This window comes from Cetorhinus maximus, chromosome 11 (assembly GCF_964194155.1).
Source record: "Cetorhinus maximus chromosome 11, sCetMax3.hap1.1, whole genome shotgun sequence".
Taxonomy (NCBI): Eukaryota; Metazoa; Chordata; class Chondrichthyes; order Lamniformes; family Cetorhinidae; genus Cetorhinus; species Cetorhinus maximus.
Window position 1 is genome coordinate 23,878,923 of NC_135889.1, and position 22,133 is coordinate 23,901,055.

Below are 22,133 nucleotides of genomic sequence, written 5' to 3' on the forward strand. Positions count from 1 at the left end.
TCTTGTTACTATAACTAATGCAACTAATATCGAGGATCAATAGATTCTATGCAAGCTACATTCCTAATACAATGGATTACATGGATATATGGCATAAAAACAGGCCATTGGCCTCAACCAATCCACGCCAGAGTTTATGCTCCGTTCAAGCATCCTGTCATCTTTCCTCACCTAAATCTATCGTCGTTGCCCTCTATTCCCTTCTTCGTCGTGCATGTCCAGTTTCAACCATCCCCTGTAATAGCAAATTCCACATTCTCATCAATTTTTTGGCGAAGATGTTTCTTCTGAATTTCCATTGGATTTCTTGCTGACTATCTTGCATTGATGGTCTCTAGTTATGTTGTTCCCTACAAGAGGAAAATTTCTCTCTGCATCCACTCTGTCAAAGCCTTTCATAATTTTAAAGACCTCTGTTAGTTCAACCCTTAGCCTCATTCAACCCATAGTGCCTGTACTGGCTTTTTGAAAGAGCTATCCAATTAATCTCACTCCCCTATCCTTTCTCCATATCTCTGCAAATTTCTGCTCATCAAGTATATCCAATTCCCTTTTTGAAAGTTTAAAATTAAATCATCCATATGTGTAAACATTTACTTGAATTGCTGATATCAGTTCTATCCTTTGGGGGCCAAATCCAATTGAGTGGAACAAATGGCTTTAGACCCTTCTAAATTTAGTTTTTTTTAAATCAAATGGGACGAAAAACCATGTTGTCCCAATTTTATCTTAACCGCTATGGTTACGAAACATATATTTGTTAACCATCTAGAAAATATTTTTTGGAAATACATTTTTAAATCATTATTTTGGAAAAGAAGAGGATTTATTAATTACAGTTTCTTTATATCACAAGTTACAAGAAAGAGAACCACTATACATGATACGGAAATAAAAAGCTGTTACACTCCTCTATTTCAACAATTACCTTGCACTACTACTTTTGAATATTAACCATTTAACTTTGATCAGGAATGGTAATATTATACAAAAACAGAAAATGCTGGAAAAATTCAGCAGGTCTAACAGCATCTGTGGAGAGCAAACAGAGTCAACGTTTTGGGTCTGTATGGCTTTTTGCCACAGATGCTGCTAGACCTGCTGAGTATTTCCAGCATTTTCTGTTTTTGTTTCAGATTTCCAGCATCTGCAGTATTTTGTTTTAATCAAGGGGATATCCTGGCCATACTCTCTCGGGTTTATTGCCTGCTGGTATTTTGAAATAGTTTGGGAGGGTTGGGGATGGGGTATTTGCTGGCCTGAAGCTACTTGCACCTGGAAAATCCAACCCTTATCAGTTGAGCATACAGCAGTTTTCAGCCAATAATAGGTGACTCGATTAACCTCTAGGTCAGACGGAATTATTGATTTCCATAAAAATTATTGGCACAGTTAAAATTGCTTTGTCACCATTATAAGCATCACTGAAAGGACAGAGAAAGGAAATGCTAGTATTTTGAATAGATGAACAAAATGCATTTTTCTTTTTATTACCCCTTTCCCACCCTACCCCCAGACTTTCAATTTCCATAAACATCAGTATCTCACCTTATAAAATAGGCTATTTGGTCAGTGATTAATTTGCTGTGTGTGATACTTTGTGTGCAAATTGGTTGCCACATGTACCTACTTAACAGCAGTCACTGCACTTCAGAAGTAATGCATTGAATGTAAAGCGCTTTTCAATGTCAGAAAGGCATTATAAGTTCTTTTTATTGCTTTAATATAAAACATTTCAATGTTGGACTTGACTGTTAAACAGCTTACATTTTCATTGGACTTTATCATTGCTCCTCCACATACAAAATCATATGCTTAATCTCATCGCAAAATGGAAAGCCTTAGACTGCACCCTTTCATTTCCCACAGCCCCTTCTTCCCCCTCCACTCCTGCCCATTGGGTGGGAATTGTTAATAAAGGGTGAATGACGTTCAGAGAACAAAGCAGATGATACCAAAAGTAGGTAATTAACAACCTTATCCACATATAGTTTTGGTACAGATCTGAAACTGATTTTCTACTTGTGTGTGCAGTTGATCAGGATCTGTAACCAGTTTCTCAGTTTTGAGCTCATAACTCAATGGCACATCCACCGACCCATCTAGCAGCTGACTTTGGACAAACAAATTTCACCAGGCTCCATTAGCTTAAAATTTCACCATTTTGAGGAACTGCATCTATTAAGTCTAAATTTTAAAAAGTGACAAACTCTGAATGAGGGGCTACTCCTAAAATGTTACATTCTGTTTTCACAGATGCTGTATATTCTGGCATTTAGTTTGTCTTTCAAATTTCTAGCATTGTTGGTTTGTTTGTTTCTGTTTTTAAGTGTAAAATTTACTGTGAAAAGCATCTTAAGTGTCTCTGCTGCCAAATACAATTAGAACATTTAGATGGCTCACTGGAAATTTCTAGTGTCTGTAGTTTAATATTATAAAATAAAGATGCTACAGTTTGGTTTTGAGCAGGACACACCTGCAATTTTGAATTGTTGGAAAACTTTTCATAGTTCTCTATATGGCTGAATGTAATTGGATGCCTCATACATTTCTTTTAAAGGAAAAAGACCGCAACATTGCTGACCTAGAGATCCATATCCATAACCTGAAAACTCAGGTGAACCAACTGCAAGAAGCCTTATTGCAGCAAGAAGAGGAATTAGCAAATCGGGCAAAAGAAGTAGAAGATTTGAGTGAAAAATGTCATGGGCAAGGACTTGAATTGCTGCGACTGTCCAATTTAGAAGCAGATAGGCCACAAGTCAGTCCCTCAAATTACAAAGAAACTTCACAGACTGTTATTCAAGATGAGTATCAGCCATTTGTCTACAATCACACTACAAACGAAAGCTTGTTGAGTTCTCCAGAGGTGATGAGAAAGTATGAGGAAAGTCTGGAATGGATGAATGGACTGCACTTGAGCAGGATTTCTGAAATCAGTGGTGTGCACAGTGCTGATGTAGAGACAATGCATAGCAGATCACTTGGACTTGGGAAAGATACAGATGGAGAGGACCAGAGCATTAACTCTTCAAAAGACAAACTGCATGGGCGTTCTCCAGCCACATCTGATTATGCACATTCACTCGCAAACTCCTCTGATGCAGCGAAGGTGAGAGAGGGGAAAAAAAATCAGTTTTGAAACGTTGCTCTGATTCACTTTTTTCCACTTGAAATGTGGTGATTGAATCAGCCACAGCATTATATAATCCTCCTGGTGCACTCTTTTAGGATGCTGGCCAGCATTTTAAGTTTCCTCTTCAAACCTTGGTTTTTGTTGGGTGCCTGCTGTTGATCTTAATTTCAAATTCTGTTTTTAATTTGTTCCTTTATGTAAGTACATTTGTGGGCAATTTATTTTGCAGCACATCCTGGTGAGCTTAGAAAAGTAATGGAAATTAGATAATATTTGATTCAGATTTACTGTTAGCTTCTTCCACACTTAGTACTCTGCTTTTATAAAAGTGCTTGTCACAGTGATACTGAACAGAGATTTACAGGACAGAGCTGGAAAATTAGACCATACTAAATCACTGCATTTTGGGGCTGTAGCACCAGCCCAGTTGTGAGGGGCTGATATTTCTATACTTCTGTGAGTGATTTGTATCTGCTTTGAGTCAATTATATGTTGTGGTGCTGGTTCTTCTGCTAAGTGCTTCAGCCATTGTCAGAAATTTTTTCGATGCTTTTTAACCTAGGATGAATTGAATGTCACTTTTTTTTAAGATTGAAAAGAGACATTCTTAATGGTTTGCATTTTTTTTCATAGGTGCAAAGTGATGCAAAAGTAGAAGTAACACTGACAGCCTTACAGGAAGATGTGGCATCAACAGTGTCAATCCCTGACTGGATAAGCGATGGTTCTGGCAGCAGTAAGTGTGCCATAAAGAACACAAAACAGAACGTTTCCCCCATTCTCACCAACAATTCATACTCTATACAAGAAGCAGTTGTTATTCCTCATGTAAGAGCATATTGATTGTCCATGCACAAGACTGACATCCAAATGGAAAGGGAGCATGAAAAGCAAATAGGGTCCTTGATAGCTACATTAACTCCCCTACTTCCATTGTCTAATGTGAGTTTCAACCAGAGAGTGTGGCAGCAGTGTGTACCATCTACAAGATGCACTACAGAAACTCAGCAAGGCTCCTTCGACAGCACCTTCCAAACGTGTGACCTCTACCACCTAAAAGGACAAGGGCATCAGATGCACAGGAACACTACCACCTCGAAGTTCCCCTCCAAACTGCACACTGTCCTGACTTGGAACTATATAGCCATTCCCTCACTATTGCTGGGTCAAAAATCCTGGAATTCTCTTCCTAGTAGCACTATGAGTGTACCTACACCACATGGACAAGAAGGCAGCTCGCCATCACCTTCTCAGGGGCAATTAGGAATGGGCAACAAATGCTGGCCTAGCCAGTGACGCCCACATCCTGTGAAAAAAAATTTTAAATGTCTATCAGTCAGCACTTTTGTCCAGAGCCACCATCTAATTTCAGGTTCATGTGGCAGCTATTCCGCCTCTTGTAGATGTTAAAAAGGGGGACTTGATTGATTTCTGTCCTTCAACGTTTAAAAATAAAGTTGAAGCCCTTAAGCTGTTCCTCTCAAGCATGTAGGACTACATAATGTTAAGGACTACTTGGGATGCAGATGAGCTTACCTCAGAATGCATCTGATAACCATTTTTCAGTATGATTTATTCTTAGGATGAAGATTAAATGTAAATAGATTGCTAATGCCTCATGTGTTTGTAGAAAGACAGCTATGCTTGTGATTGGATAAGTTCCTATATCACAGTGTTGGCTCTCTGTGACCAAACATGGTAGTTCAATTTAGTTAAATAAAAGCTAAATACTGCAGATGCTGGAAATCTGAAATAAAAAGGTGCTGGAAAAGCTCAGCATCTGTGGAGAGAGAAACAGAGGGTGGGATTTTCCAGCCCCGCCTGCTGCTGGGATGGCCCGGTCCCGCCGAATGTCAATGGACTTCTGGCTGGGCCGGTGAATCTCCCACGGCGGGTCCTGCCACGATGGGACCGGAAAATCCAAGCCAAATTTAACGTTTCAAGTCCAATATGACTCTTCTTCAGAACTGAAGAGAGATGGAAATATGATGGGTTTTATGCTGTTGAATTAAGGGGGAGAGTCAGGTGGAACAAGAAGGAAGATCAGGGATAGGTTGGAGGGTGTGAGAGATTAAATGGCAAAGATATCATGGAACAAACGGCAAAGGAAGTGATAATGGTTGGTGTAAAGAAACAAAACATTGGTCCAGAGTAAGTGTTAATGGCAGAATAAAGGACAGCAATGTGTGAAAGCAAAAATGTGAAAACAATATGCAGACTGGCACTTGGCCAAAAAAAAATTAAAATGGAGGACAGAGTTCATGGTTTGAAGTTGTTGAACTCGATGTTGAGTCTAGAAGGCTTGGAAGCTGAGGTACCTGTGCCTCACACTTGCATTGGGCTTCACTGGAACACTACAAGGGTAGAAATGTGAGCATGCGAAGGTATGAATTAAAATGGCAAGCAACTGGAAGACACATAGAAACAAACATAGAAAATAGGAGCAGGAGTAAGCTATTTGGCCCTTTGACCCTTCACCGCCATTCATTATGATCATGGCCGATCATCCAACTCAATAGCCTGCTCCCGCTTTCCCCCCAAATCCTTTGATCCCTTTCGCCCCAAGAGCTATATCTAACTCCTTGAAAACATACAATGTTTTGGCCTCAACTACTTCCTGTGGTAGTGAATTCCACAGGCTCACCGCGCTCTGGGTGAAGAAATTTCTCCTCACCTCAGTCCTAAATGGTCTACCCTGTATCCTCAGACTGTGACCCCTGGTTCTGGACTCCCTCACCATTGGGAACATCCTTCCTGCATCTACCCTGTCTAGTCCTGCTAGAATTTTATAGGTTTCTATGAGATCCCCCCTCATTCTTCTGAACTCCAGCGAATATAATCCTAACCGACTCAATCTCTCCTCATATGTCAGTCCCGCCATCCCAGGAATCAGTCTGGTAAACCTTCACTGTACTTCCTCTATAGCAAGAACATCCTTCCTCAGATAAGGAGACCAAAACTGCACACAATATTTCCAGGTGTGGTCTCACCAAGGCCCTGTATAATTGCAGGAAGACATCCCTGCTCCTGTACTCGAATCCTCTCGCTATGAAGGCCAACAAACCATTTGCCTTCTTTACCGCCTACTGCACCTGCATGCTTACCTTAGAGTCATGCTTGTTTGACTGAGCAGAAGTGTTCCACAAAACGGTCACCAAATCTCAGTTTGGTCACCTCAGTGTAGAGGAGACCACGTTCTGAGGGGGGAATGCAGTATACTAAATTGCAAGGAATACAAGTGAAGTGCTGCTTCACCTGGAAGGACTGTTTGGGGCTGTGGACATGAAGAGAGAGGAGGCAATAGGGTGGTTCCAACTCCTGCGATTGCATGAGAAGGTGCCATGAGAAACAAATGAGGTGATGGGGGTGATAGAGGAGTGTACCAGTGTGTTGCAGAGGTACCGGTCCCTTCAGAATGGGAGGGGTGGGGAAAATGTGTTTGGGGGTGGTGGAAATGGTGGAGGACAATCCTTTGAATATTGAGGCTGGAGGGGTGGAAAGTGGGGACAAGGGTTCTCTTGTGGTTCTGGGAGGGAGGGGAAAGGTGCGAGGGCAGAAGTGCAGGAAATAGGTCGAAGTGCAATGTCATCCACAGTTGGGGGAAATCCTGGGTTGAGGGAAAAATACTTGTCAGAAGCATGGTTGTGGATGGTAGTATCATCGGTGCAGATGAGAGAGAAACGGGGAGAATGGAACTTTGAAGGAAGCAGGGTGTGAGGAAGAGTAGTCAAGATAACTGCGAATTGGTGAGTTTATAATGAATATTTGTAGGCAGCCTATCCCCAGAAATAGAGACAGAAGCTAAGTAACGGAAGGGAAGTATCGGAGATGGATCATGTGAAGGTGAGAGAAGGGTGTAAATTGAAGGAAAATAGATTAATTTTCCAGCTTCGGACAAGAGCAGGAAGCGGCACCAATACTGTCGTCACTTATACTGGGGAAAAGAGTTAGGAGAGAGAGCCTAAGGAGGACTGAAACAAGAAGCATTCCAGATACCCTGCAAAAAGACAGGCATAATTACTGCCTATGTGGGTACTCACAGCAATACCTTTTATTTGTAGGAGGTAAGACAAGTTCAAGGAGAAATTTAATTAAACGATGAGAACGCAATTCAGCCAGTCAGTGGAGGCTGCTGGTGGATGGGGATTGTTTGTTCCTCCATTCAAGAAGTCCTGTGGAGGGGGGAGGGAGGTGGGCGGGGGGGTGTATCGAGATTGGACATAGTGAAGAGGAGGCAGTTCAGGCCAGTTACTGGAAATTGTTGAAGTGACATAGGACATTGCTTGCACACGAGCAGGGGAGAGACCTCATCCTGAGTGAGACACAGCCAGAGTGAGTGTGAGCATTGGCAATTTGGTGCATAGCGGGAATTCGGTACAGAGGGGAAGAGGTGCTCTTTGCATTTTTCTTTGCTATCCAACTTCTTAAATCTTCAGAGAGTGGTCTTGTCCTGCTGCAGCAGTAGAGGCTACAAGGGAAAGGAATCACTGTGAAGTATTGGGTAAGGTCGGCTAAGTATTTACGACTTATATCGCTAAAAAAAAAAACCATTTCCACCACCACCAGGTCTTTTCGTGGTTTATCGTTTGTATATTCTGTAGTAACGAGGATCAGGAAAGAAGGGCCCTAGAGTAATTGATTTAAAAGGTTTAATTTAAAGGGATGAGTCATGGCAGAAGGGGTCAAAGCCATGGTGTGCTCCATGTGGGAAGCCGGGAACATTTCCAGTACCCAGGACCAGCATGTGTGCAGGAAGTGTGTCCAGCTGCAGCTCCTGGAAACTTGGGTTTCAGAGCTGGAATGGCGGCTGGGGACACTGTGGAGCACCCGCGAGTCTGAGAGCATCGTGGCTAGCTTGTTTAGAGAGGTGGTCATACCGCAGCTGAAGGGACTTGAGGAAGGAAGGGAATGGGTGACCACCAGGCAGTCCAAGAGAAACAGGCAGGTAGTTCAGGAGTCCCCTGGGGGTCCCGCTCGCAAATCGGTATTCTATTTTGGAGGCTGATGAGGGTGCTGATTCCTCCAGGGAGTGCAGACAGAACCAAGCTTCTTGCACCACAAGCAGCCTGTCTGTACAGGAAGGGAGGAAGAGCAATAGTAATAGGGGATTCTATAGTCAGGGGAACAGTTAGGCGCTACTGTGGCCATCAACGTGACTCCAGGATGGTGTGTTGCCTCCCTGGTGCCAGGGTCCGAGATGTCACTGAACGGCTGCAGGGCATCCTGAAGGGGGAGGGTGATAAGGCAGAGGTCATGGTACATGCTGGTACCAATGACATAGGTAGAAAGTGGGATGAGGTCTTGCATCAAGAATTCAGGGAGTTAGGCAGTGGACTAAAAAACAAGACGTCTTGGGTTGTAATCTCTGGATTACTCCCAGTGCCACGTGCTAGCGAGCTCAGAAATAGGAGAATAGTGCAGGTGAATACGTGGCTTAAGAGTTGGTGCAGAAGGGAGGGTTTTAGATTCCTGGATCAATGGGACCGTTTCTGGGGAAGGCGGGACCTGTACAAGCGCGACGGTCTACATCTGAACCAGAGCGGGACTAACATCCTTACGGGTGGGTTTGTGAATGCTGTTGGGAGGAGTTTAAACTAATTCGGCAGGGGGAGGGGACACACAATGTTAGCAGAATAGGGACACATCATAATACAGTAAAACAATCAAGTCAGAGGGAGTACAGCTGCATTAAATTTCAAGGGAGTAAGGCAAGGCTGAATGGCCTCTACTTTACCAGGAGTATTACAGGCAAAACAGATGATTTAAGGGTCAGGATTGACACGTGGAATTGTGATATAGTAGCCATCACTGAGACGTGGTTGAGGGAGGGGCAGGATTGGCAGCTCAGCATTCTGGGATATAGAATCTTCAGGCGAGACAGGGGAGGGGGTTAAAGAGGAGGAGGCATTGCATTATTAGTTAAGGAGTCAGTTGCTGCAGTAAAGAGAGATGATATCTTGGAGGGGGCATCGAATGAAGCTTTGTGGATAGAGTTTAGGAATAAAAAAGGAGCAGCCACATTGTTAGGTGTTTATTATAGACTCCCAGATAGTCAGTGGGAAATTGAAGAACAAATATGTATACAATTCGCGGAGGTGTGTAAAAACAATAACAATAGGGTAATTATATCAGATAATTTCAACTTTCCCAACATTAATTGGGATAGACATAGTGTTAAGGGCTTGGATGGAGTGGATTTCTTGAAATGTGTACAGGAGAACGTTTTAGGTCAATATGTAGAGGGTCCAATAAGGGACGGCACATTGCTGGACCTAATTCTGGGGAATGAAGCTGGACAGGTGGCTGAGGTGGTGGTGGGGGAGCATTTTAGTGATAGTGACCACAACATGGTACAATTTAAGCTTGTTATGGACAAAGAAATAGATAAGTTGCAAAAAAATGTTTTGGATTGGGGGAGAGCGGATTTTAGTAAAATAAGGCAGGATCTGGCCAAAGTAGACTGGGAAAGGCTACCTGTGGGGAAATCTAGGGGGGTGTTCAAAAAGGAAATGGGGAGGGTACAGGCTCAACATGTTCCCTTTAGGGTGATAGACAGGAGTAACAAGCCCAAAGAATCATGGATGACCAGGGATATTCAGGATAAGATGAGAAAGAAAAGAGAGGCTTTTAGCTGGTACAAGGGAGGTAAATCAGCTGAGGCATTAGTGGAGTACAGAAAGTGCAGGGTGGAGCTTAAGAAAGCAATTGGGAGAGCAGAGAGGCGATATGAGAAAGCTCTGGCTGGGAAAAAGTAGGGATAATCCCAAGATATTCTATAAGTATATTAATGGGAAGACGATAACCAAAGAAAGAGTAGGGACGAAGGGGGCAATCTATGGGTGGAGCCAGAGGACATCGGTAGAGTGTTGAACGAATACTTCTCATCTGTCTTCACCCAAGAGAATGAGGATGAAGGTATGGAACTCGGGAAGAAAGACTGGGAGGTTCTTGAGTGAATTGATACAGGGAGTGACAAGGTATTGGTATTGGTCATTTATATAAACGACATAGTAGGGTGTAGGATTAGTAAGTTTGCGGATGACACAAAGATTGGCCGGGTGGTTAACAGTGAGGTTGAGTGTCTTGGGCTACAGGAAAATATAGACGGAATGGTCAAATGGGCAGATAAGTGGCAGATGGAATTTAACCCAGAAAAGTGGGAGGTGATACACTTTGGAAGGAGTAATTTGACAAGTAAGCATTCAATGAACGGCATGACACTAGGAAATTCTGAGGAACAAAGGGACCTTGGCGTGTGTGTCCATAGATCTCTGAAGGCAGAGGGGCATGTTAGTGGGGTGATGAAAAAGGCATATGGGACACTTGCCTTTTTCAATCAAGGCATAGATTACAAAAGCAGGGAGGTCATGTTGGAGTTGTATAGCACCTTGGTGAGGCCACAGTTGGAGTACTGTGTGCAGTTCTGGTCGCCACATTATAGGAAGGATGTGATTGCACTGGAGGGGGTGCAGAGGTGATTCACCGGGATGTTGCCTGGGGTGAAACATTTAAGTTATGAAGAGAGGTTGGATAGACTTGGGTTGTTTTCGTTGGAGCAGAGAAGACTTAGGGGGCGACCTGACCGAGGTGTACAAGATTATGAGGGGCTTGGACAGGGTGGATAGGGAGCAGCTGTTCCCCTTAGTTGAAGGGGCAGTCACGAAGGGACATCATTTCAAGGTGAGGGGCAGGAGGTTTAGGGGGAATGTGAGGAAAAGCTTTTTTACCCAGAGGGTGGTGACGGTCTGCAATGCACTGCCTGGGAGGTTGAGCACTTGGCACATCATAACATTCAAGGCTATGTGCCAAGTGCTGGTAAATGGGATTAGGAAGGTAGGTCAGGTGTTTCTCACGTGTCAGTGCAGACTCGATGGGCCGAAGGGCCTCTTCTGCACTGTGATTCTGTGACATCAGAAGAATCATGAATGTAAGTGGGAAGGGACATGGGGAGAAAAAAGAGTCAAATTAGCAAGAAATAAGTTCAGTGGGGCAGGAACAGGCTGAAAGAGAGGTCTACCAGGACAGTCCTGATTATGGATTTTGGGAAGGAGATAGACGTGGGCTGTTCAGGGTTGGAGGACTATGAAATGGGAAATCTCCAGACGATATGAGGTCAGTAACAGTCCTGGAAATATTGACTTGATGTTCAGTGATGGCGTCATTGTTCGGGGAAGGTAGAAAGAAGCGTCTTGAGAGTTGGTGTTCGGCCTCTGGAAGTAGAGATCGCTACGCCAGATAATAACAGTAGCACCCTAGTCAGCAAGTTTGATAACACTCAAGGTTAGATCTGAGAGAACCTGAACAAGTTCAGAGGGAGACTGATTAGAATGAGTGAGGGGAAGCAGAAAAATGAAGGTGGCCGATGTCACTCTGACAGTTCTCAATGAAAAGATCGCGAGGGATCCAGTTGGAGGGGGAATACTGGGCTGGTGAAAGGGTCCGCTGGTCGGACGTGCCCAAGGAAGTGAACATGGAAGTGAAGGTGTTGGAACAAGAGTTCAACATATTGCCGATCATGAAATTAATTGAGATTAGGGAATTAAACTGAGTCCTTTGCTATGCACGATCGTTCAGCATCAGCAAGGGGAATGTCAGATGGTATAGTAAATACATGGCAAGCAGTGGAGTTAGAACAGTGGATGGGGTCAGAGGGAATGGAGGGGTGTCTGTACTCATAAATTGTTGGAGTTTGCATTCATTAACACCTGAAAGGAAGAGAAAATGCTTTTTGTTAAGGCATCAAATGAGATAAAAATGAAATTAAACTGGGCACATGGACAGCTTTGCGATAGCGTGAGCAGTTGCTGCTAGAGAGAGAAGTTGAGTGTGTACCTATGGCACTGGGTGTGGATCTCAGGGTGCCCGTGTGAACAGCAGTCTGAGGAACGTTGTGTGTCTTGAGAGTGCCTTTAATCCTGGGTGGATTCGAAACATGAAGGATGGAACTTCAGTGGGAACCCATATGGAGTAAGTCTGAGCTGGAGACAGTCAATGATGAAGGAGATGTGGCTGTGAAAGCAAGTTTTGGTAAACACCTTATCAAAAACCAGAAAGGAGCAATGAAGGGTGAACATGGTGAAAGAGGTGAACAGAAAGCCTGTCAGAGAGAAGAGCAGAACTTCAAGGTTGAGATTCCTGGGAGAAAAGCGGCAGTTAATTAAATGCTAAAATAAAACTAAAATACTGCGGATGCTGGAATTCTGAAATAAACAAAATCCTGGAAAACTCATCAGGTCTGGCAGCATATATGGAGAGAGAAACATAGTTTCCATTTAGAGTCAAATATGATTCTTCGGAACTGAAAAGAGGTTGAAATGTGATGGGTTTTATGCTGCTGGAAGAGGAGGAGGGTAGGTAGAATAAAAAGGATGGTCAGGGATAGGTCAGAGGGTGGCAGAGATTAAATTACAAAGATGTTATGGAACAAAAGACAAAGGGAGTGGTAATGGTTATAGTAAAGAAACAAAGGCATTGGTCTAAAGTGTTAATGGCAGAATAAAGGACAGCTATGTGTGAAAGCAAAAACATAAAAACAAGATGCAGATGGCACTTGGCAACTTGCTGTTTTCTTCATGACTTATCTGACTCCTTACAGCTTTTAAACACAGTCTTCCCTTTGATCTGTTTTGTTCTTCAAGATACTCTTTGAACATTGAGCAAATGCATTCTCTTCTGGCAAGAATAAGAAACTCTAACTCCTTCCCAAAATATGTTCTGAATTTCAGTGGGGAAAAGTCAGGCTGATTGCGTTTCTATCTGCAATTGACAGAATTTGGCAGATGGCATCATGGTTGTAATCTAGCTTATTGGTTTTGGACCAATTAATTGGTCTAATTTGGACTAATTTTGGATTCCAAGCTGCTTTCTTTAACCTTAAATATTATGTAGTCCATCCAAACCCATGACCACTACCATCTAGAAGGACAAGGGCAGCAGACACACAGGAATACCACCACCTGGAAGTTCTCCAAGCCACACACACCACCCTGACTTGGAAATATATCGCCATTCCTTCACTGTCGCTGGGTCAAAATCTTGGAACTCACTTCCTAACAGCACAGTGGGTGTACCTACACATGGACTGCAGTGGTTCAAGGAGGCAGCTCACCACCACCTTTCTCAAGGGCAGCTAGGGATGGGCAATAAATGCTGACCCAGCCAGAGAAGCCCATGAATGAATTTTAAAAAAGGGTCAACTGTTTTAATTCTTTGCTGGCAAATGCCCTTTCATTACCCCAATAAGAATTGGATAGCTGAGAAATAAATACAATTATAGCCTTGATATGAACAATGAAAAAAGCATCTCTAATTTCTTCCTACAGATGCAAGTTTAGATCTAGGAGCAAAACTAAATCAGGAGCTTGAAACAACAGAACGACTGGACAATAGTTTTATGGAGTATCTGCGACATCGTGGAATGGCATTGGTTGATGTAGACAGTCATCCAAGGGAGCACAAACTGTCTGCGGAGGAAGTGTCTTCTCAACAGCTACAGGTCCGTTTGATTCGCCTTTACAACTGTGGGAATGCAAGTGTTCAGGTGCTAAAATATGCAGATATGTTGTCATCTAAAATTTATTAGAAATTAATAATGCCATCCACTAAAAGTATTTTTAATGTTGGTGTGATTTTTTTTTCCCTTCTCAATCATACCAAGACAGCTCTCACTGACTGAATTTTTTGGTTCCTTTGCTTGTCTGCATTGAACACTTCTCACCTCATTCCCTTCCTCCTAACACAGTCATCTTAAGAACATCTTTTCAATTTGTCTTATACTTCGGAAATGCTGTGGGTACATTAGGTACTCAAAAAGGGAAGAATTTCGACCCCCAAAAAACCCTCACCGTCAGAAACAATACTTAAAAGTGCTTAAAATTTTAAAGTTTGTTTTAATCAATTCCTCAACTTTTTATTCATTTTTGAATTTTTCCAGGGGTGGTGAATTGGTTGAAAAAACTGACTTGCTTCTATAATTCAGAAGAAAACCTCCGACATTTCCCATATGCTCACCAAAAATCAAATTCCGAGATTTGTAAATTTTATATTGCATGGGCCCAGCTGATATCACGCATGTGATGTGGGCATATTTCTGCACCTGATGTTTTGGCAGAAACCATAGAATGATATAACAACAGGTGGCCATTTGGCCCAATGAGCCTTTAATAAAGGTTTTGTATTATTTCCTGCTGTACTCTATGCCTCTGTTTATAAAACCAAACATCCCATAAAACATTTTTAGCATCTTTCTCAATTTGTTCTTCAACTTCAAAGCTTTTTCTGTACATTTATCCCTAGGTCTCTGCTCCTGCACCCTCATCAAAATTGTATTAGTTTATATTGTTTTCCCCTGTTGTTTCTTCAAAAATGCATCATTTCAAAGTGTTGTCCATTTTAACAGTCTATGTGCTCCTGAAATTTGCCATTGAATAAATTGTTAACCTCAATGTTGAACTATAACTACTTCCTAGCCAAACAAATAAAAATCTGCTTCCAGCCTCCTCACTGTTAACTACATTTCTGGGCTTAAGAGTCATCTGCAAACTTTGAAACTATGGCCTCTATACCCAAGTCCAAGTCATTAATATGAATCAAAAAGAGCAGTGCTCCTAATACTGACTCCTGGGAAACTTCTGCAACTCCCTCCAGTCTGTGGAACAACCATTCACCATCATTCCCTGCTTTCTGTCTCTTAGCCAATTTTGAATCCATGCTGCCACTGTCGGTTTAATCCCATGTGCTTCAACATTGCTAACAAGTCATATGGTACTTTCTTTTAAAAGCCTATATACACAGCGTCTGATGGAGAAATAGTGCATCTGGCTATAGTTCATTCTGATAAATTTGGACCATCAGAAGTCTGCACACAAATAGAATGAAGTTTTGAGAACAAGTTGAATGTTTAAGGTTTACTGAATTTTGCCAAGAAGTACTATTTTTATTATCAATGTTCCCACAGGTTATTATGTTTGTATACCCCTGCAATAAAAGGCTTCTGGCAGTCTGCTGGACAAGTGTATTAGCTTGACAGAAGTCTTTTTTGACATTTAACATTGATATCATGACAAATATTGAAACCTTACTGATCCAAACTGAATTATAAGACGCTAAGCCAGTTTTTACACAGGTCAAAGAATACACATCCCGGTTCTAGAAATGCTTATCACCAGAAATATTAGGTCACCTCTACTGCACTTGATGTAATCTTGACCTACTTGATAGAGGAGGTGATGGAAGCAGGTACGATAGTGGTGTTTTAAGAGGCAGCTTGACAAATACATGAATAGGATGGGAATAGAGGGATACGGACCCAAGAAGTGCAAAATGTTTTAGTTTGACAGGCAATATGATCGGTGCAGGCTTGGAGGGCCAAAGGGCCTGCTGTACTTTTCTTTGTTCTTTCCTTGTTCTTTGTACATTATGTCTCTTAGGATTTTACCATTTAAATTAACCATGTCTTATACTACCATTTTGAATAATACAGTTTCATCTAATTTATTATTATTACGTCAAATGTTGCATTTGAAGGTTGCTTCCAACATTATAGTTCAGAATGTTGTAGCGATTGAGGTTGATGTCTGGTCCATTTCTTCCCCCATCAGGCACTACTGAAGAGGGTGCATGAAGAAGGCTGTCGGGTATTAGCACTGTCAGAAAGGCCTTTTCTTCGTCCTGAATCTGAACCTGTTTCTGTCTTGAGCAAGACTGTGGAAGAATGGCAGCAAGAGAAAAAGGCACTGCTTGAGACAATTCAGCTATTAAAGGACCTGCTTTCCAAAGCAACAGACAAGGATGATGAGGTAAGTTTGCAGGACGATTGTGAAGAGGCATGCCTGCATCTTAGATGACCAAGGTGTGCATAGCACCTCCGCTTCTCCTCCCCATCGCATACAAAATACCGTACAAGTTAAAAGGGTGAGGTTACAAATATTTTAACAAGTGCAAAGAGTATATTCAGAGGAATTTTTCTTATATATAGCAGTTGTATTCCTCAGTGCTACTTTTGGAAGTTAGGTGAGCAGAGTTATTCTGTTCTTTTTGACATCTGCATGGCTTATAGTTGATGTTTTTTATTCCAATGTCCAGACTGTGCTATTAACTTTTTTTTCTTGGGATGTAGGTGGCTTTATATTTATAGTGCTGAGAGCATGTAGAGTCAACCATATAATGTAGGCTAGACTAGGTAGGAGTGGCAGAACATCATGAACTAATGTCGATGTCAATCTGGCAACATCTATGATAATTTTCTGGTGCTGGCTGAAATGACTAGATTTATTGAATTAATTTTCACAGTTTAACGTGATGAGGATCGAACTCAGATGGAAAAGAGGAATTTCTGTTGTCTTAGGGTAACAAAACATTTGTGCAGTGGTACAGGGTTCTTAAAGGAATGTCACATGTTGCCTTTTCATCTTCATAAGATCTTAGTTAGGTTCCTCAAAATTAGTTCAATTCTACCCATCTTACTGTGCATCCCTTTCGGCCAACATGTGCAACACTGCCTCCCATCTGTTAGCTTTGTTTGTAGCACTTGCAGTTTGTCAGATATTGCATGTTATTACAAAAACAGAATTACCTGGAAAAACTCAGCAAGTCTGGCAGCATCGGCGGTGAAGAAATCAGTTAACGTTTCGAGCCTTCATGGCCCTTCGGCAGAACTGCAGCATAGTTTCAACAAGGGAGAAATATAAATTGGTTTAAGGTGGGTGGGGGGTGGGGGAAGAGACACATTGAGGGTGTGGTGTGAGCAGATAATCAAAAGATGTCACAGACAAAAGGGTCAAAGAGGTGTTGAAGGTGGTGGTCTTTGTCTGAGAAAAGTGCTAATTAAGAATGGGAAACAGGATATTCAAAGTACAGCTCTAGTGGGGGTGGGGTGGAAAGACTAAAGGTTTTAGTTTTAGATTTAAAAATAATGGAAATAGGTGGGGAAAGAAGAATCTATATAAATTATTGAAAAAAAACGGGTGGGGGGGGAAAAAAAAAGGGGTGGGGATGGGGGAAGGGGGAGTTTAAGATCTAAAGTTGTTGAATTCAATATTCAGCCCAGAGGGCTGTAAAGTGCCTAGTCGGAAGATGAGGTGCTGTTCCTCCAGTTTGCGTTGGGCTTCACTGGAACAATGCAGCAAGCCAAGGACAGACATGTTGGCAAGAGAACAGGGTGGAGTGTTAAAATGGCAAGCGACAGGGAGGTCCTCCCCATGCCCACGCAGAAGATGCAACACCTGCCCCTTCACTTCCTCTCTCCTCACCGTCCAAGGGCCCAAACACTCCTTTCAAGTGAAGCAGCATTTCACTTGCATTTCCCCTAACTTAGTCTACTGCATTCGTTGCTCCCAATGCGGTCTCCTCTACATTGGAGAGACCAAACGTAAACTGGGCGACCGTTTTGCGGAACACCTGCGGTCTGTCCGCAAGAAAGACCCAAACCTCCCTGTCGCTTGCCATTTTAACACTCCACCCTGTTCTCTTGCCCACATGTCTGTCCTTGGCTTGCTGCATTGTTCCAGTGAAGCCCAACGCAAACTGGAGGAACAGCACCTCATCTTCCGACTAGGCACTTTACAGCCCTCTGGGCTGAATATTGAATTCAACAACTTTAGATCTTAAACTCCCCCTCCCCCTATCCCCACCCCGTTTTTTCCCCCCCCCCCCCACCCGTTTTTTTTCAATAATTTATATAGATTCTTCTTTCCCCACCTATTTCCATTATTTTTAAATCTAAAACTAAAACCTTTAGTCTTTCCACCCCACCCCCACTAGAGCTGTACTTTGAATATCCTGTTTCCCATTCTTAATTAGCACTTTTCTCAGACAAAGACCACCACCTTCAACACCTCTTTGACCCTTTTGTCTGTGACATCTTTTGATTATCTGCTCACACCACACCCTCAATATGTCTCTTCCCCCCCCCACCCACCTTAAACCAATTTATATTTCTCCCTTGTTGAAACTATGCTGCAGTTCTGCCGAAGGGCCATGAAGGCTCGAAACGTTAATTGATTTCTTCTCCGCCGATGCTGCCAGACTTGCTGAGTTTTTCCAGGTAATTCTGTTTTTGTTTTGTATTTCCAGCATCCACAGTAGCTTTTAGCTTTTTGTTTTTATCATTGCATGTTATTACTTGGCTTCCGCTTGCATCAAAATGTACATCCATGTAAGATGAATTGGGTGGCATTGCATGCCTCCCTGTTTGAACGTTAGGGTCTTAAACATCCAACAGTTTTCCTGTTTATTCAACAAATTTTGCATGAATGAAATTGAATAATGCTCTGCACTAGAAGGGCAGTGTCAAAAATGTAGGTACATAAGAACAGCAGTAGGCCATTCAACCCCTTGAACCTGTTCCACCATTCAATGTGATCATGATTGATCTGTGATCTAACTCCCATCTTTGTCCCATACCCCTTTGGTTAAGGAAAAACTGTAAACAGAATTAAAATTTACAATTGACCTAGCTCTGTTCTGCTCTTTTTTTAAGCAGTTCCTTTATTTTATTAATTAGAATTAATTTAATGAAAAACCCCCCTTTTGTTAATTTTAAAATTATCCCCCTAGATCTGATTAATTAAACACAATGTGACAATTTGCAAAATGATACATTAAAGTTTGTGTATTTAATCAAATTAGTTTACTTTTAGTTTTAAGCTAATTAATCATCTAGTTTAAGTTATTGATTGAAGTTAAATGTTTATTTGGAGACCAGCGCACACCCTCTCCCTCACACCCCACTCCTTGCCATCGTACAGTTTTTTTTGTCTCCCTTTCCTTCCACATACTCTGATCTCCTAGTCTGCTCAGTTCTGCTCTCAACGTCTCTCAGCCTCGCCCTTTCGGAGAAATAATGCCTACACCCATGCCAGTTGTGACATGACGTGCAAACGTACTCAAACGTCCGACTTTCTCAGATTCATAACTTTGGTTCTCCATAGTAATTCATCGATATGTCGACAGAGAGGGCTTCAATGCATTAATCTATTTTGTAGGTATGATTTGTTGAAAGTGGCTGATTACTGCAAGTTATCCAATTACTGAACGTTATTTGCACATCGTACTGCAGTCAGGCCCACTTAGAGTTAAATCTCCCTGCACTTATCCTCTTTCCATCTTCTCCAATGATTTCTGTCCCTGCTAAATGAATTAAATAAAATTAGTTGGAATTTATTCATTTCACTGCCGACATACCATGAAAGAGTAAAAGAAGAGCTTGAGGCCTCTTTATCTGGGTGTGAAGATTACCTAGTAAACAAATCAGTAATAAAAATCGAGAATGCTGGAACTGCTCAGGCCAGGCACCATCTGTGGAGAGACAAAGTTAACATTTCAGGTTGATGAATTTTCATCAGAACTGGAAAAATGTTACAAGCATGTATAGAGGCAAGGAAGTAATGGTGTGGGGAAGGTCTATGATAGGGTACAAGGAAAGAGTGATTAAATGACAAAAGGTAGTAGTGACAAGACAAAAAACACAAAAAGATAGGTCTAGTGGAGGTGAAATTTTTTTGCAATTTGTACATGGGATGCGCGTGTTGCTGGCAAGGCCAGCATTCGTTGCTCTTCCCTAATTGACATTGAGAAGATGATGAGTCACCTTCTTAAATCACTGCAGTCCATATGGTATAAGCATACCCACAGCGCTATTAGGAAGGGCGTTCCAGGCTTTTGACCCAGCGACAGTGAAGAAAATGTGATATAGTTACAAGTCAGGATGGCATGTAACTTGGAGGGGAACTTAGAAGTGATGGTGCTCCTATACTTCTGCTGCTCTTGTCCTTCAAGGTGCAAAGGTCATAGATTTGGAAGATGGTATCAAATGAAGCTTGGTGAGTTGCTGCTGTGCATTTTGGAAATTTTGCATTCTGTGTGCTGGAGAGAGTGAATGTTTAAGATGGGCGATCTGGTGCTACTTAAGGGGGCTGCATTGTCCTGGATGGTGTCAAGCTTCTTGAGTTGGTCCCTTGGAATTGCACTCATCCAAGCAAGCAGGGATATCCCATCACACTCCTGACTTGAGCCTTGTACGTAGTGAACAGGCTTTGGTGAATCAGCAGGTGAGTTACTCACTGCAGAATTCCCAGCTTATGACTTGCTCTTGTAGACACAGTATTTATAGCATTGGTCCAGTTCAGTTTCTGGTTAATCGTAACCTGTTGGATGTTGATGGTGGGGATTCAGTGATGGTAATGCCATTGAATGTTTAGGGAAGGTGGTCAGATTCTCACTTGTTAGAGATGATCAGTTCCTCTCACTTGTGTAACATGAATGTTAGTTGCCACTTATCAGGCCTAGCCTGAACGTTGTTCAGGCCTTGTTGCATGGGGGCACAGACTTATTCAGTACGTGAAGAGTTATGAACAGTACTGAACATTGTGCAATCATCAGCAAACAAGCCTACTTTTAATCTAATGATGGAGGAAAGGTCAAGGTCATTGATGAAGCTACTGAAGTTGGTTGGGCCAAAGCCACTACCCTAAGGAACTCCTGTGGTGATGTGCTGGGGCTAAGATGATTGGCCTCCAACAGCTACAGCAATCTTACTTTTAGGGATGACTCCAACCAATGGAGAGTTTTCTCCTGATTCCCATTGACGTCAATTTTGTAGGGCTCCTTGATGCCACACTTGGTCAAGTGGTACCATGATGTCAAGGGCAGTCACTCTCATCTCACCTCTTGAATTCAGCTCTTTTGCCCATGTTTAGACCAAGGCTGTTATAATGTCAGGAGCTAAGTCGTCCTGGCAGAACCCAAACTGAACATAAATGAGAAGGTTATTGGTGAGTAAGTGCTGCTTGATAGCACTGCCAATGACACCATCCATCACATTGCTGATGATTGATGGGCCGGCACTTGGCTGGATTGAATTTCCTGCTATTTGTGGACAGTACATATGTGAGAAGTTTTCCACATTGTCGGATAGATATCAGTGTCGTAGCTTTTATAAGTATATAAAAAGAAAGAGAGTAGCTAAAGTAGATGTTGGTCCCTTGGAAGCAGAGACGGGAGAAATTATCATGGGAAACGAGGAAGTGGCAAAGGCATTGAACAAATATTTTGCAGACAGCAGAAGACACAAGTTTCATACCAGAAATAGACAATAACCTTGGGACTAAAAAAAAAGAGGAAATTAGGGAAATTAATAACAGCAGAAAAAAAATATTGGTGACTTAAGGGACTCCAATCTGACAAATCCCTGGGACCTGCTGACTTACGCCCCAGGGTCTTAAAACAGAGAGCTGCAGAGATGGTGAATGTGCTGGCTATGATTTTACAAAATTCTTTAGATTTGGGAATGGTCCCATGAGATTGAAAGTTGGCAAATATTACACAAACTTTCAAAAAAGGAGGAAGAGAGAAAGCACTGAACTACAGACCAGTGAGCCTGACATCAGTTGTTGGGAAAAAGCTGGAATCTATTATTAAGGAAATCTTAACAATATACTTAGAAAAGCAAAATATGATTAGAATAAAGGGAAATAGTGTTTGACAAATTTATTAAAGTTTTTTGAGGATGTAACTAGTAGGGTAGATAAAGGGGAACCAGTCAATGTTGTATACCTGGATTCCAAAAAGGCATTCGATAAGGTGCTGCGCATAAGGTTAATAGGCAAAATAAGAACTCATGGAGTTGGGGGTTAAAAAATTAGCGTGGATAGAGGTTTGGTTGATGAATATAAAACCAAGAATGAACATAAACGGATCTTTTTCAAGTTGGCAGGCAGTGAATAGTGGAGTGCAGTAAGGATCAGTGCTGGGACCTCAGCTCGTTACAATCTACTTAGATGAAGAGATAGAAACTATTGTATCTGAGTTTGCTGATGATACTAAGCTAGGTAAAAAGGTAAGCTGTGGGGAGAACACAGGCCGCAAGAGATAGGCGCAAGAGATATAGACAGATTAGGTGAGTGGGCAACAAGATGGCAGATGGAGTACAATATAGGGAAATGTGAAGTTATTCACTTTGCTTGTAAGAATAAAAAAGCAGAATATTTTTTAAAAGGTG

At 42.1% G+C, this 22,133-nt stretch overlaps 1 protein-coding gene across 9 annotated transcripts in view; it reads left to right on the forward strand.

Moving 5' to 3' along the window:
• Positions 1-22,133, forward strand: part of pcnt (pericentrin) — a 344,329-nt gene that overhangs the window by 240,884 nt on the left and 81,312 nt on the right. For all 9 annotated transcript variants that reach the window (XM_078551646.1, XM_078551643.1, XM_078551644.1 and 6 more), the window contains 4 exons: positions 2,561-3,112; positions 3,770-3,872; positions 13,459-13,631; positions 15,736-15,933. In XM_078551646.1, the coding sequence (XP_078407772.1) occupies positions 2,561-3,112; positions 3,770-3,872; positions 13,459-13,631; positions 15,736-15,933 (1,026 nt within the window). The remainder of the gene's footprint in view (positions 1-2,560; positions 3,113-3,769; positions 3,873-13,458; positions 13,632-15,735; positions 15,934-22,133) is intronic.